Below are 14,413 nucleotides of genomic sequence, written 5' to 3'. Positions count from 1 at the left end.
GGAACACCAGTAGCACAATTAGTCTGTATTCAACAGGTGTGTTTAAACTGAACTGAGTTATATTATTGTCAAAACACATAAGATTACCTTATAATTATCTTGTACTTTGTATTAAAGAAAAAAAAGCTGTGATTTAATTATATGATCATAAAAGGGCACAAACATAAAATTGCTAGCAGACAGCATTATCATTTTGGAACAACAACTTCATCTATTTGAATTTTCTTCTTTTTAACTATAGATCTGAGATAACTGAGTGTTATGCTATAAATATACTTTGCACATAATACCTTTGAACACTGAAAATAATACTGTTTGCATCTTGCACAAGGAAATGCATGGAAATACTGACAAAATTTACCTCCCGTGGCAGTCAGGATGCTGATACAATCTTGATCTGTATATGTACCTATATAGTGTATTCACCACTCAGTTCACATATGTTTTAGACTAAATTTACATTGGAGTCATGGCTGCACATTGACAAGAAAATCACCCACAAAATGTGAACGTGATGTTAAATATTGCAATGCTGAAATACAATTCATATTGAACATCTGTTGGGCCATAATTTATATTTGCACATTTTTCTTTATATCTTTTGCTCTTAATCTTTTAACATAACAGTTATTCTTTAAAGGTAATGGAGTTTTATATTTATATTCTTGGGGTGAAATCGTCACCACCACTCTAGCACCTTTATCCTGTGTAAAAAGGCTGGAACAACGTAAGGGAACCCTGAAAGCCCCAAATCTGACCAGGGGAGGATTCCCCTGGGACAGGCATTGTGGAGATAGCTGCAAGACTGCTTTCGCAGGATCATCTCACAAGCTCTGATGCAGGGGACATGCCAGGGTGGGGCCACCCAGAGTATATAACACTGTGGATATTCCAAGCAGAGCTGTGGTCCTTAGGGCAGCCCAAGGGGTAAACAAGCCCCCACAGCTGTCTAAATTATACTGTGGGCCATCCAGCCATTGGAGTAGCCTTCGATTGGGAGGGCACAAAGATTTAAGCCACTTCAGCCTCCCCCTACTCCTGACTTGTGAGTTCTGTGCTGTGCCTTGTTTTCGCAATAGTTAGAGAAGGCTGGAGAGTGTAGCAGCTTACTGTAGAGATGCTCCAAAGTGGACCAAACTGAGTTGTAGACCAAGATTGCCAATAGTGTTCCCAGAGGTCAGGGACCTGAAGCAGAAGGAGAGGGGCTGTGGCCAGAAGCCAGTGAGAGGGCCTAAGAGAAGTCCTAAAGGCAGGCAGGAGAAGGAACGGTGAGGAGTAAGAGTATTACTGAAAAGAGTATGAGCCATGGACTGAGGAGTGCTAAAGGTTTCGAGACCAAGGAGAAAGCAAGAAAAGAAAAAAGTCTGACAAGAAAAGAACAGAGAAGGCAGGAGACTCTGTGACAAAACAAGCTCTTTCTTGTTTAGAGGTCCCAGGCCAAAGCTTCCAGAGAGGATAAGGGGAAGTTCTCCTTTACTTTCCTCCTTCAAGTGGGCAAGACCACACTATACCCTGGAGACAGGGCTGTTTAGCCCAGTAAGGATGAAGGATTACTGAGGACTACACTGAGTGTGGCTGAAAGATTTGTTTAGCCTGTGGCAGGAAAAGTCTAACAGTGAAGCCAGTAGAGAAGGCTGAAGAATTGTGGACCAGGGATGGCAAAGAACTAGTGTGGAATACTAGCTATTAAGGGGAAGGACTTAGCTAAGAATGGGTGATGGTTTGTTTGCAGAAATTTTTTGTTTTGAACTTTTATTTGTCTTAGAAAGGGAGGAACATTTGACTTGGTCAGAGGGCCAAACTGCCAATTCACTGAAGTACCCAGCTATCTGAAAGCAAGGGGAAACTGAAGCACCAATCTGACAGGAAACTAAGGCATGGCAGCATCTGATGCCAGACCAGGTAGGAAACCTCTTACAGTCCTAAAGCATTAAGTTGTGATTTCTTGGCCTTCTTAAATAGTTGCTGTTTCACCCACAGGTGGCTCTGTTGCTGATGTGAGGGAAGTAATTTGTAGAGTACACATTGAACCTAAAGCCTTTTAACCTGAAGAATCTCAAAATGCTTTTCAAACTTACTGCTATTAGGGCTGTCCAATTAAAAAAAAAAAAGATGTTTGTGATTAATTGCAGTTTAAATTGCACTGTTAAACAATAACAGAATATCATTTATTTAAATATTTTTGGATATTTTCTACATTTTCAAATATATTGATTTTAATTACAACACAGAATACAAAGTGCATAGTGCTCACTTTATGTTATCTTTTATTACAAATACTTGCACTGATAAAAAGAAATAGTATTTTTCAATTCACTTCATACAAATACTGTAGTTCACTCTCTTTATCATGAAAGTGCAACTTAAAAATGTAGAATTTTTTTTTACATAATTGCACTCAAAAACAAAACAATGTAAAACTTTAGAGCCTACAAGTCCATTCAGTCCTACTTCTTGTTCAGCCAATCGCTAAGACAAACAAGTTTGTTTACATTTATGGGAGATAATGGTGCCCACTTCTTAATTACAATGTCACTTGAAAATGAGAACAGGTGTACGCATGGCACTTTTGTAGCAGGCGTTGCAGGTGTTTATGCACCAGATATGCCAAACATTTATATGTCCCTTCATGCTTGATCACCATTCCAGAGGACATTCTTCCATGCTGAAGATGGGTTTTATTCAACAACATAGCAAATGTTATGTCACCATTTGTAAGTGGCACTTTCACAATAAGAAGATTGCACTACAGCACATGTATGAGATGAATAGAAAAATACTATTTCTTTTGTTTATATTTTACTGTGCAAATATTTGTAATAAAAATAATACAAAGTGAGCACTGTACACTTTGTACAATTTGTTATAATTAAAATCAATATTTGAAAATATAAAAAAAGATCCAAAATATTTAGAATAAATTTCAATTGGTATTCTATTATTGTTTAACAGTATGATTAAAACAGTGATTAATCACAATTTATTTTTTAATCAGATTAATTTGTTTTGATTAATCACTTGAGTTAACAGTGATTAATTAACAGCCCTACTATCTATATAAATTACATTGTGATCCTTTAGAACAGGGGTCGGCACCCTCTCAGAAGTGGTGTGCCGAGTCTTCATTTATTCACTCTAATTTAAGGTTCTGCATGCCAGTAATTTTTTAGAAGGTCTCTTTCTATAAGTCTATAATATATAACTAAACTACTGTTGTATGTAAAGTAAATAAGGTTTTTAAAATGTTTAAGAAGCTTTATTTAAAATTAAATTAAAATGCAAAGCCCCCCGGACGAGTGGCCAGGACCCAGGCAGTGTGAGTGCCACTGAAAATCAGCTCACGTGCCATAGGATGCCTACCTCATGTGCCATAGGTTGCTTTAGAACAAAAGGTTGTACTACAAATATAAGATTTAATTATTATTACTAATTCGTGTGCAAAAAATGTGAAAATATTAAAAAGTATTTCCGGTTGAAAGTAATTAGTACTGTGGAGTTGGGTTTAATTTTTCCACAGTAACATTTGCTCCGGTACACTGAATATGAGAAACAGAACTCATGATTCTATAATAATCTTTTAAATTATATGCTTGTTTTCAGTATTAACCACAACTGGAAAGCAGGGCATTCACAAAGGAACATATTTCATGAAATAATGTGTGTCACTAATTTTCCTTTCCCTGTATTCTGTTTCTTATACATTTCTTTTCTCTGACTTCTGAAATTTACTTACTTGTTTGTCAACATTCGATATTCTCCTGTTTTGGTTGATAGATCAATAATTTGGTCAATCACTTCCCAACACATGGAATAATGCTTTTTATATCGAGCCTCTGCTCTTTCAGCAGCAATTTTCTCATGTAGGTCTCTTTCTTTGCAAATATGTTCCTCATAATCAATTTTTTCTTGTTTTGCAAGAGCCTAAGGATTTTTTTTCAAAAACAAACTTTTTAATTAGATTGTAAATTAACTTGCACTGGCATAGCAATAAAAAAAGTTTAAAAATGCTTAGAGTAAATCTATAAAAAGAAAATGAACTTGCTGAATTTAAGTCAAGAATTGAAAACATTTTTATAGATTCATTAACCAAATGATATATAGCAGGTAATAAAAAATTAAGACCTGCAGAAGTCTGAATACAACCTCTGAGGACTCTGTAAGTCCCTGCTTTTTGCAAAATAGTTACTAATATACTGAAGTAAAGGAGCAAAATATTACTTCCCCCATAACAAGTAAAATATTTTTTTCAGTGATTTCTGAAAAAAAGTCATTTTACCTTAAACATGGACAGACTATATTTACTATTCATGAAGAACAGTCATGCAGACACTGGGTGAAATCCCAGTCCCAGTACAGTCAATAGGGCCAGGATTTCAGCCATTAAATACATTTTAGAAGGTATGGCACACAGTTTAAACAGCAAGGGCCTAATCTGCAAAGAATTTAATATAAAGATACTGATACTATTTGAGCTTTAGAACTCCCACCCTCCAAAAGTTTTGCACATAAAATCAAAAGGAAGGAAGAACAACTTGACTATCAGCACTTCCAATAGCACAGTGAGTCCTGGTGGCCAGGAGGTATAATTCTGGACAATCCCTGATCAATACCTACAGACTCCTGGATGCATGAGATTCCTAATGAGAATTAAGTTTATTTTGGAGGGACTAGGGGAGATAAGAGTGAGGGTTCAGGGCTGGAAAGGGTGAATGTGTGAGTGTCATGCCCTGCTGTATGCACAACATTTGGCATAACATCTCATTTGGACTTAGGCTTCCAAGTGCTTAAGTCACTTTTGAAAATGAGACAGGCTCCTAAGTCACTGAGGCCTTGCAACACTGGCTGGGCAATGCCTGAATACCTTTAAAATCTGAGCTCATGTATGGGAGGCAGACAAAGCTCCTCACAATATACTGAATAATTAATCTTTTACCGCCTCTCTGTCAAGAGCTTCTTGGAACTCTTTCAGTCGTCTTTCCTCATACTGTTTTTCTCTGAAAATTCTGTTCTGCCATAGCACTTCTTTTTCATGACGAACATGCATGAGTTGTACAGCAATCCTCCGCTCCTGCTGGGACTGTCTCATTAATCTATTAATAAGTTGCTCTTCCCGGTAAGCCTCCTAAAAAAATAAAATATTGTAAGCTATGCTAAATAGTGATTAACTATTTAACAGTTATGTCAGAAAATTCTATACTCCTGATATAAAATGTTTATTCAAAATAGCATGACAGTCTTAATCTATGCTTATTTAACATACATAGCCTAAAACATACATTTCTATTTACGATGCTATCAGTAATATAATATAATTACGGTCTTATCAAGTAATACATAACCACTTAAAATATTTTAATTGAGATACTCAACAAAAATATTTTCTTAAAATTTAGGCAGCTAAAATTAATTTTAACACAGACGGAAGAAAATTCTACATACAGACAATTTTGATGTGACTTTTCTGTGCTTCAAATAATTCTTTTTAGTTACAATGATACTCATTCCCCAACAACTAGTCCCAGTTTCCTTCTCTTCCCCGTCCCCGTCCCCCCACAACTCATATCCAGTCCCAGTTCTCCCTCTCTGAAGGTTCCTTGTCCTACTCTACTCCCCCCACATGCACATCCCCTCTGCTTTTTATTCAGGCAGCTTCCTCTCTCACAGTAGAACAGGGGCATTGAGTACAGGTGACTCTCCATTCTAGTGCCTGGACCTGGCCCTAAGATAGCCTGCATCAGCCTGGAGCTTAATTGCAAGGAAAATCCTGCTCAGCCCTGGGCTGAAGCATGTCTAGTACAGATAGATGGAGAGCTGTAGTAGACAGAAGTTGGTCTAATAAAAAAAAAAAATCATCTCACCCACCTTGTCTCTCCAGTACAGATGGAATCTTTCGAGAAGATCTAGCAAGTCTCTAGTGAGTATGCGTGGACTGCAATTTTTCAAAGTCTTATAATGACGAATTTGGATGGATTGTCACAGGGCTGGCAAAAAGCAGATCCCTGACACAAAGGCACACAACTCTTCCCTTTCCCTCCCCTGAATGCTAAAATTTTGCACAATAAGTTGGCCTGATGAAGATGCCAAGCCTGTAAAATTTCAGCCTGAACAGTTAAAGATGGTAAAGTTATAATAGGAAATGTCAGGCAACTGCCTATTATAAATGTTAAGAAAGAAATCAAAGGAAAAGGAGACTGGCTTCTGTTTCTCCTTATTATCCTAATTAACATAGGAGTTTAGGAGGGTTTAGGAGTTTGTCTTTGTTAAATGCAGTGGCAACGAAAGTTTGTAGGAACTCCTCATTGACATGCTTACATTTTCAGCTTCCTTCTGCCACTCCTCTGTTCTTATGAATTCAGATCTCTGAATTAAACTTCAAAACTTTTCAGCTGCTTCTGCAGCCCAGGCACTGAGCTTTGAGTGAAAGTTGCAGTTTCCCTTTGAAGTCCCACCGTCCCACAGAAGGGCTTGAAAGGGAAATCACTGATTCACTCTGCAGCCCAGACACCTGCTCCAGAAGCAGTGGTACAGCTTTAAAGTTTAGTTTAGAGATCTGTAATTGGAGCTTGTCTAAGAGTCCCAATTCAGTTTCTTCAGAAAAGAGGAGAGAAGTGGAGAAAGAGGCTAGACAGGAAAACTGGCAGCTCTTCACTAACACATTTATCCTTCATGAGCCTAGTTTCCCTTTCATTAGATGTTTGTGATGGAGCTGCAATGGAACAACACACTACATAAACCCACTTCAAATTTTGTTTTCATTTTGTATACTACTGTTAACAAACAAGACATACTCCAAAAGCAATAACCAACTCTAACATGCTACAGCGTGCCTCACAGTACAACTAGGCATGTAACAATAACCTACTAACACATATCCATGGGGGTTAATGGCAGTTCTAGAAGTACTATAGAAAATTCTGAGAAAGATGTCCTTTGTATTACTGCAAACTGTGATATACTGTTGTAGAGGAAAAAAGTAAATTCAATATTGTAAATTCAAACCATTTTATTTGTTTTTTAATTCTTTTGACTTCTTGAATACTATATCAAATGAGCAGGCGGGCTAGTGCATTCTAATGAAATGCTACTGACTTGAAACATCTAAGAAGATATACAGCACTATCACCCCCAGGGGCAATAGTTTTCAACTGGCTATTAAACCAGCCTCTGAGGTCTCAATCCTGCAATGAGCTCCACATGGGCACAGGGTTCTGCCCACATGAAGCTCACTGCAGGATCAGATCTGATTTTGCATGCACACATCCATTTCCACACAGAAATGTCATTTATGCATGCAAATTTAAAACAGAGAATTCAACAGTCTTGAAAATGAAGGTTACTTGCCTGTAACCAGAGTTGTCTGAGATGGACTCTGCACATTCCCATGAGTGGTACAGCTCAAGTGGTGGAACCTTCTCATAGCAGTGCCCATAGGAACACTCATGGGCCCCTCCTACTTCTTCCCTCTGCATTCCTGAAAATTTTGAGGGTGAGGTTATAAAAGAGGGATGCCCACTGATACCTCAGTTCCTTCTACCACTTTCTTAGACTCAATATGCCATTAGGCTTCTGAGGATGAGGAGAAAATGGGCAGGAAGTGTGAATATGCAAAGTCCATCTCAAAGAATTCTGTTTACAGGTAAGTTATATTAATTTCTTCTTCAAACTGGCCTCTGCATATTTCCACTTCTGAGATAGTTTGCCAAACTGTAGCCCATCAAAGGAAGGTGGGACTTGGCGTCCTAACTGAATAGGGATTGAAATACTGCCTTACCAAACTGAGCGTCAGCTCTAGACACTAAGTCTAAGGAGTAGAGGTTTATACATTTTGAGCTCTAAATAGCAATCTCACAGATCTCAGGAACTGGAACATGTCTAAAGCATGCTGTAAAGGAAGCCATTGCTCTGGTAGAGTGTGACTTAACCCCAGCAAGGGGAGGAATAGATGTTAGCTTGTAACTTCTCTCTATACATTGTGAAGAGACAGCATGACTTTGTGGTTGTCTGTACATAACATAAAGAGATTGGGAGACTTGTGAAATTCTTTGGTCCTATTAAAACAGTAAGCTAGAGCTCTCTTGGTATTTAAAGTATGTAGTTCTGACTCCCCTATGTGGTGTGAGGTCTAGGAAAGAAAACTTGTACATTCATCATTTGATTAATGTCGAAGTCAGATACCACCTTGGCAAGGAATATAGCATTTGAATGAAGTACCACCTTATTGTTGTGAAAGACAGTGAATGGTGAATTGACTATGAGGGCATGTTGATTACTCATTTGCCTAGCTGATGTCATGGCTATTATAAACATAATTTTAATAGCTAGGTGGAATAGTGAACAATCTGCCATATGCTCAAACGCAGACTTCATGAGCTGCTCTATAGCTGCTAAGTGCACTTTCAAAGAAGATTTGGAAAGACTTGAAAGCTTTAATTGAAGTAAATAAGCAAAAATATATTATACTGGAGCCAATGTTAGATCTATATGTTTTTTGGATATCCTCATCACAAGTCTAGTCCACTTGAGATATCATAACACCTTCTGGTTGACTGTTTTCTCAAGTTAATCAATAGCTGATGCACTTCTGAAGGACAAGATTTTTCAAGGTATGTTAGAGTCCTGTAGCCCCTGAAGTTAGGTGAAGTGGTAGAGGGTCAGACGATAAATTCTGCCTAGCTCCCCCTGTTCTGATAATAAACCTGGTAACACTGGAAGTAGCTTGTGCACTCCATTGGAGAGTTGAAGAAGGGCTGTTTATCACTGTTGTCTTGACCATACTTGGACAATAAGAATTATCTCATCTCCATCTTATCTTTTTTCTCAGTCTCTGGATCAGAGGAAAGGGGGGAGAAAGCATAAAACAGACTCTTCCACCAATTCACAAGAAAAGACTCTGATATGGACAGACTGTCTCTCCCTGTTCATGAGCAAAAGAATAGATACTTCAAATAACGTCTGGTGACAAGAAGATCTATGCCTGGGAGCCTGTACAGGTCATCGATTTCTTTAATAACCATTCATACAGTTGGTTACGTCTCTGCTCAGTTGAACTGCTATCCTGTTGACTTTACCTGCATCCTCACACAGCTGGAAAGAGTGAGCCTCTCCCTGTTTGTTCACATAGTACACTGCCAGTGTATTGTCTGTGATGAATGGCACTACCTTGTTCTTGATGCCATGTATAAAAGATTTGGATGCCAAACAAATTACTCTCAATTTTAGGAAGTTAGTGATCTCTTTTCTTGAGAGCTCCAGTGACCTCTAATTGCTAATCTGTTGCTCCCCATCTCTTGCTGAAGGCAACAAACGCATCCAAACCACACCACTCCATCCTTTGTCTACAGCCAAACTCTACAATGCAATCGCATTTGCACCAACCCCTCAGACAGAGACAAACACCTACAAGATCTCTATCAAGCGTTCTTACAACTACAATATCCACTTGCTGAAGTGAAGAAACAGATTGACAGAGCCAGAAGAGTACCCAGAAGTCACCTACTACAGGAAAGGCCCAACGAAGTAACAGAACGCCACCAGCCATCACCTACAGCCCCCAACTAAAACCTCTCCAGTGCATCATCAAGGATCTACAACCTATCCTGAAGGAAGATCCATCACTCTCACAGATCTTGGGAGACAGGCCAGTCCTTGCTTACAGACAGCCCCCAAACCTGAAGCAAATACTCACCAGTACCACACACCACACAACAAAAACACTAACCCAGGAACCAATCCATGCAACAAAACCCGTTGCCAACTCTGTCCACATATCTATTCAAGGGACACCATCATAGGACCTAAACACATCAGCCACACAATCAGAGGCTCGTTCACCTGCACATCTCCCAATGTGATATATGCCATCATGTGCCAGCAATGCAACTCTGCAATGTACATTGGCCAAACAGGACAGTCTCTATGTAAGAGAATAAATGGACACAAATCAGACGTCAAGACTTATAACATTCAAAAATCAGTTGGAGAACACTTTAACCTCCCTGGCCACTTGATTACAGACCTAAAAGTAGCAATATTACAACAAAAATACTTCAAAAACAGACTCCAACGAGAGACTGCTGAATTGGAATTAATTTGCAAATTGGACACCATTAAATTAGGTTTGAATAAAGATTGGGAGAGGATGGGCCATTACACGAAGTAAAACTATTTCCTCATGCTTATAAGGAACTGGGGGGGAGGAAGATATCTCCCTGTCAAGAGCTGGAAATGGGCCATTTTCATTACCACTACAAACAGTTATTTTTCTCTCCTGCTGACAACAGCTCATCTTAACTAATCACTCTCCTTATAATTTGTATGGTAACACCCATTGTTTCATGTTCCCTGTGTATATATATCTCTCTCTTTTCCAACTGTATTTTCCACTACATGCATCTGATGAAGTGGGTTTTAGCCCACAAAAGCTTATGCTACAATAAATTTGTTAGTCTCTAAGGTGCCACAAGTACTCCTATTCTTTTTGCATATACAGACTAACACGGCTACTACTCTTTAACTCTAAGGTAAGGTAAGGTATGTGATGAAGATAAAGAGTCCAGGTAGGAGGAGGCCGAAGGATTTAACTGAAATGAGAGGCACATGGCTGCTGTTTATAGGCTCCCTGAGTTGGAACCTGAAGCAGTGGGTGAGCCTAGCTCCAACACCAGCCACTGGAGAAATGGTGTAAACCCCAAGAATGGGACAAGGCTCATTTGGAAGCCAAAGCAAAGGGCTGAATGTAAAGGGCCCAGAGCTGGGTCTTAAGACCCTGGTCAGAGCGGATACACAGTTTTGCTATCCCAGAAGAGGTTCATTTTGACTATGTGACATGGCTGAAGAGCCAAGCCACTGAAGAACTGACAACCTACAGGGGGTGCCAGGAGTAGAACAAGGCCTACAGTTCTGCACACAGGAGGTGCTCAAGAGGTAAGTGCTCCCCATTACAACATCCTTTTGGCAGACTGAAGCTTCAGTTATCTGTCTTCTAGCAGATAAGCTCTGCCCTCTTAAGAGTCAAGAACTGCTTCTGCAAAAGAGATTCTCTACGTAGGAGGCAGAAGGGATTTTTTTCACATTTATCAAGAATTCTAACTGCTTAAATATGTGTAATGTATATCTTTAAAAAGGGCATCTTTTATGATGTTTTGATAAGCCAATTATATAAATAAGGGTAAATGAAAACACTCTGCTGTCTTAAAAGAGTCTCTACCACAGATAGGCACTTTGTAAATCACCCGGGGGCAGCAGACAGGCCAAAGGGTAGGACTTTGTATTTGGAAATGTTCTTGCCCAACCATGAAAGGGAGATACCTGCAGTGACTTGGTCTGATAGAGATAGGGAAGCATACATTCTTTGGATCAAGTGCTACAAACTAATCTAACGAGGTAAAGGAGGGTATATTGGATACTAGAGTCAACATGAGGAAACTGAATCTTCCAATAAAAGCATTGAACTTTGTAAGATCTAATATCAGATGAATTTTTGCACAGGTGTCGACTCCATGGGTGCATCGGAGTTGGAGCATCCACCAGGAAAAATTAGTGGGTGAGCAGCCAAACTACCACCGCCTCCTTTTCCCCCCACCCCCAAGCACACTGCATCTCCTCTCCTCCCCCTGCCTCCCACTGCTTCCTGCCCCTCTGCCACCTAACAGCTGTTTGGCAGTGCTTAGGACTTTCTAGGAGGGAGGGGGAGGAGTGGGGATGCGGCGCACTCAGGGGAGGAGGTGGACAAGAGGCAGGGCAGGGGTGGGAATGGGGTGGGAAAAGGCAGGGTGGAGCAGGAACTTTGGGGAAGGGGTGGAATGGAGGTGGGGCAAGGGCGGTGCAGGGGTGGGAAAAGACAGTGCGGGGGGTCAAGCACCCACCGGGCAGATACCAGAAAATATCTGGAGTAGAATACCTGACTTCTGAATTCCCTTGGAACCTCCTTTATTGCTCAAGCTTCTACAAGGGACTGAATCTCTGATTTTAACAAGCTTTTGTGAGACAGCCCCTGAATCAGGAAGAGGGGTTTGGATGGAGGAAGTGTTTCAAACTGAATGGAATAACCATCTTTTAACAAGGCATACATTTTAATGGTGAAGGTAATTAACCATGGGAACAATTTATCCAGGGTTATGGCAGATTCTCCATCACAGGCAATTTTTAAATCTAATCAAGATTAGATGTTTTTCTCAGAGACTTCTTGTAGTTCAGACAGGAATTGTTTCAGAGAATTTCTATAGGCTGTATTATGCAGATGGTCAGACTAGATGATCACCATGTTCCCTTTTATAGTCTCACCCTCAGAACACACAGAAATGCAGAGAGAAGAGGTGCGAGGGACACAGGAGAGCTCCAACGGGCACTGAGCTGCACCTGCTGGTGCATCCCATGAGTGCGAATATACAGAGGACACTCAATAAAGAATTTGTCTTGTTCATGTTTGATATAATGATTGCACTCTGTGATACATAGTCATAAATCACACAGGTGCCATTTTACTATGTTATAAGGCTTCATTCAAGTAGTCATTTTAAGGCTGCCAATCCCTGTAACAAATAGATTGAGTAGGAGGGTTAATCTATTAAAATAGTAACCTCTGAAGTTTCCTGAGATTTTAGTAGCATAGTTGGTTATTGCACTTACTCCCTTTGAAATGTTGGCTGCCATTTCTGCAGACCTTGGTATGATCACAATTTAGTTTAAAATTAGTGCAGTGTTGTTATTTTAGCTCCAGTCCACCTAATCAGAAAACTGTTAATCAACTGAATGTTTCTATTCAAAGTAGACTCAGAACTAGAATAGCAGTGGTGTTGCAGGTAAGGACTGAAGTGTACCGGCAGCACACTGCAGGACTGAAGTGTGGGGGGAGGGGTCTGCCATGGACTTAAATTGGTGCAGGATCAGGCCCACTTTGTGGAAACTTATACAGCATTTACTTACTTTACCTGCTTCTTATCAAGAACACAACAATTAATAGGAAAAAATATAACACAGTTTAGGAAGAATTAAAACCCATCAAAGGCTAAATGTGAAAGAGACCTAAAATAAGGTACAGGACAAAAGCATAACTTCAGTTTTACATTGCAGCATTTCTAAAAATCCATAGTAAAACATAGGATCACAAATCACTGTAGAAAAGATAAAATAGGTTTTTAAATAACATATGGCTTTGTAATGGTGATTATTTGAGAAATGATAAGAGGCTTACAATTATATCAATTTGGGACAACAGTGGCATCCAGTGGCCAAACACATTAATTCTATGTTTATGTATCATACCATACACCTGTATATTACTATATTTCTATCTGCATCTTTAATTTAAAGATGAATGGAACATGCTGTTTTATTTACATTGTCATCACTGTGAAAGGAGAAGCACAGAACCCTGAACTCAGGTGTTTACAGGAAAGGCGCTACTTCTTCAAAGACTTATGCAGATGCTTAACTTCACGCACTGTGGCTAGTCCCATACAACAGTGGAGAATAAAAATAAAACTATAAAATTAAAGTTACCTTAAGTTTGGTGAAAGAAATATGTGTTGTAAAGAAAGGCCAAAATTAGCAAGTGAAAGAAAGGCCTTGAAAGTAATGAGTTGTAAGGCAAGAAGGAACGAAATAGGGATGTTTGTTTCAAAAAAATAATTAATGAGATGAGAGAAAGTTTCTAAAAAGATGGTTTCTGTCTGATAGGGGCAACTGCAGGTTGTTTTAAATAATCTGTCTTTAAAAGACCCAAATGGATTTTTACAGAGGCTATAAAAATAAAAGACTCAGTAATAATGTGTGTGGAACTGGAATCATTTCAGAGAATGCTATCATGGGATGGAGGTCCTGGACTTCAATCTCTTACCTAGAAGCCTAAATTTGGCCTCCTATCCTTTCCTATGTCATTGTTACCTACATGTATCACGAACCCCGGCTCCTCCCCAGCACTACATGAATGTCTGTCAAAATGTCTCGAGAGATCTGCAATCTTCACATCTGGCAGGCAAGTCATCATGAGGTTCTCCCAGACATTGCAAATCCAGCTATCTATGTTTCTAATGATCAAATCCCCCATTATTATTACCCATCTCTTCCTAATAACTGGAGTTCCCTTCCCTAAAGAGGTATCCTCGGTGCAAAAAGATACCACAACATCATCTGGAAGGAGGATCCCAACTATGGGATCATTTCCCTCTGCTCCACTTAGATGTTTTCCTTCCCTGAGACTTTCATCCTCCTCACCAGCACAGAGGCTGTCAGACTGAGGGTGGGACTGCTATCCTGTGTCCTGGAAAGTTTCATCTATGTACCTCTCTGTCTCCCTTAGCTCCTCCAATTCAGCTACTCTGATCTCCAAAACCCGTACGTGGTCTCTCAGGGTAAGTCTACACTATGGGATTATTCTGATTTTACATAAACCGGTTTTGTAAAAGAGATTGTA

At 39.5% G+C, this 14,413-nt stretch overlaps 1 protein-coding gene across 1 annotated transcript in view; it reads right to left on the bottom strand.

The window, feature by feature from the left end:
* Positions 1-14,413, bottom strand: part of LOC116824570 (sperm flagellar protein 2-like) — a 45,263-nt gene that overhangs the window by 2,348 nt on the left and 28,502 nt on the right. The window contains exons 8-9 of the mRNA XM_032779922.2: positions 4,934-5,122; positions 3,734-3,921 (exon numbers count right to left, since the gene is read on the bottom strand). Of these exons, the coding sequence (XP_032635813.1) occupies positions 3,734-3,921; positions 4,934-5,122 (377 nt within the window). The remainder of the gene's footprint in view (positions 1-3,733; positions 3,922-4,933; positions 5,123-14,413) is intronic.

The sequence above is a fragment of the Chelonoidis abingdonii genome, chromosome 6, assembly GCF_003597395.2.
Source record: "Chelonoidis abingdonii isolate Lonesome George chromosome 6, CheloAbing_2.0, whole genome shotgun sequence".
Classification (NCBI taxonomy): Eukaryota; Metazoa; Chordata; order Testudines; family Testudinidae; genus Chelonoidis; species Chelonoidis abingdonii.
The sequence above is the reverse complement of the archived record's forward strand: the minus strand, read 5'-3'. Positions and strand labels throughout refer to the sequence as shown.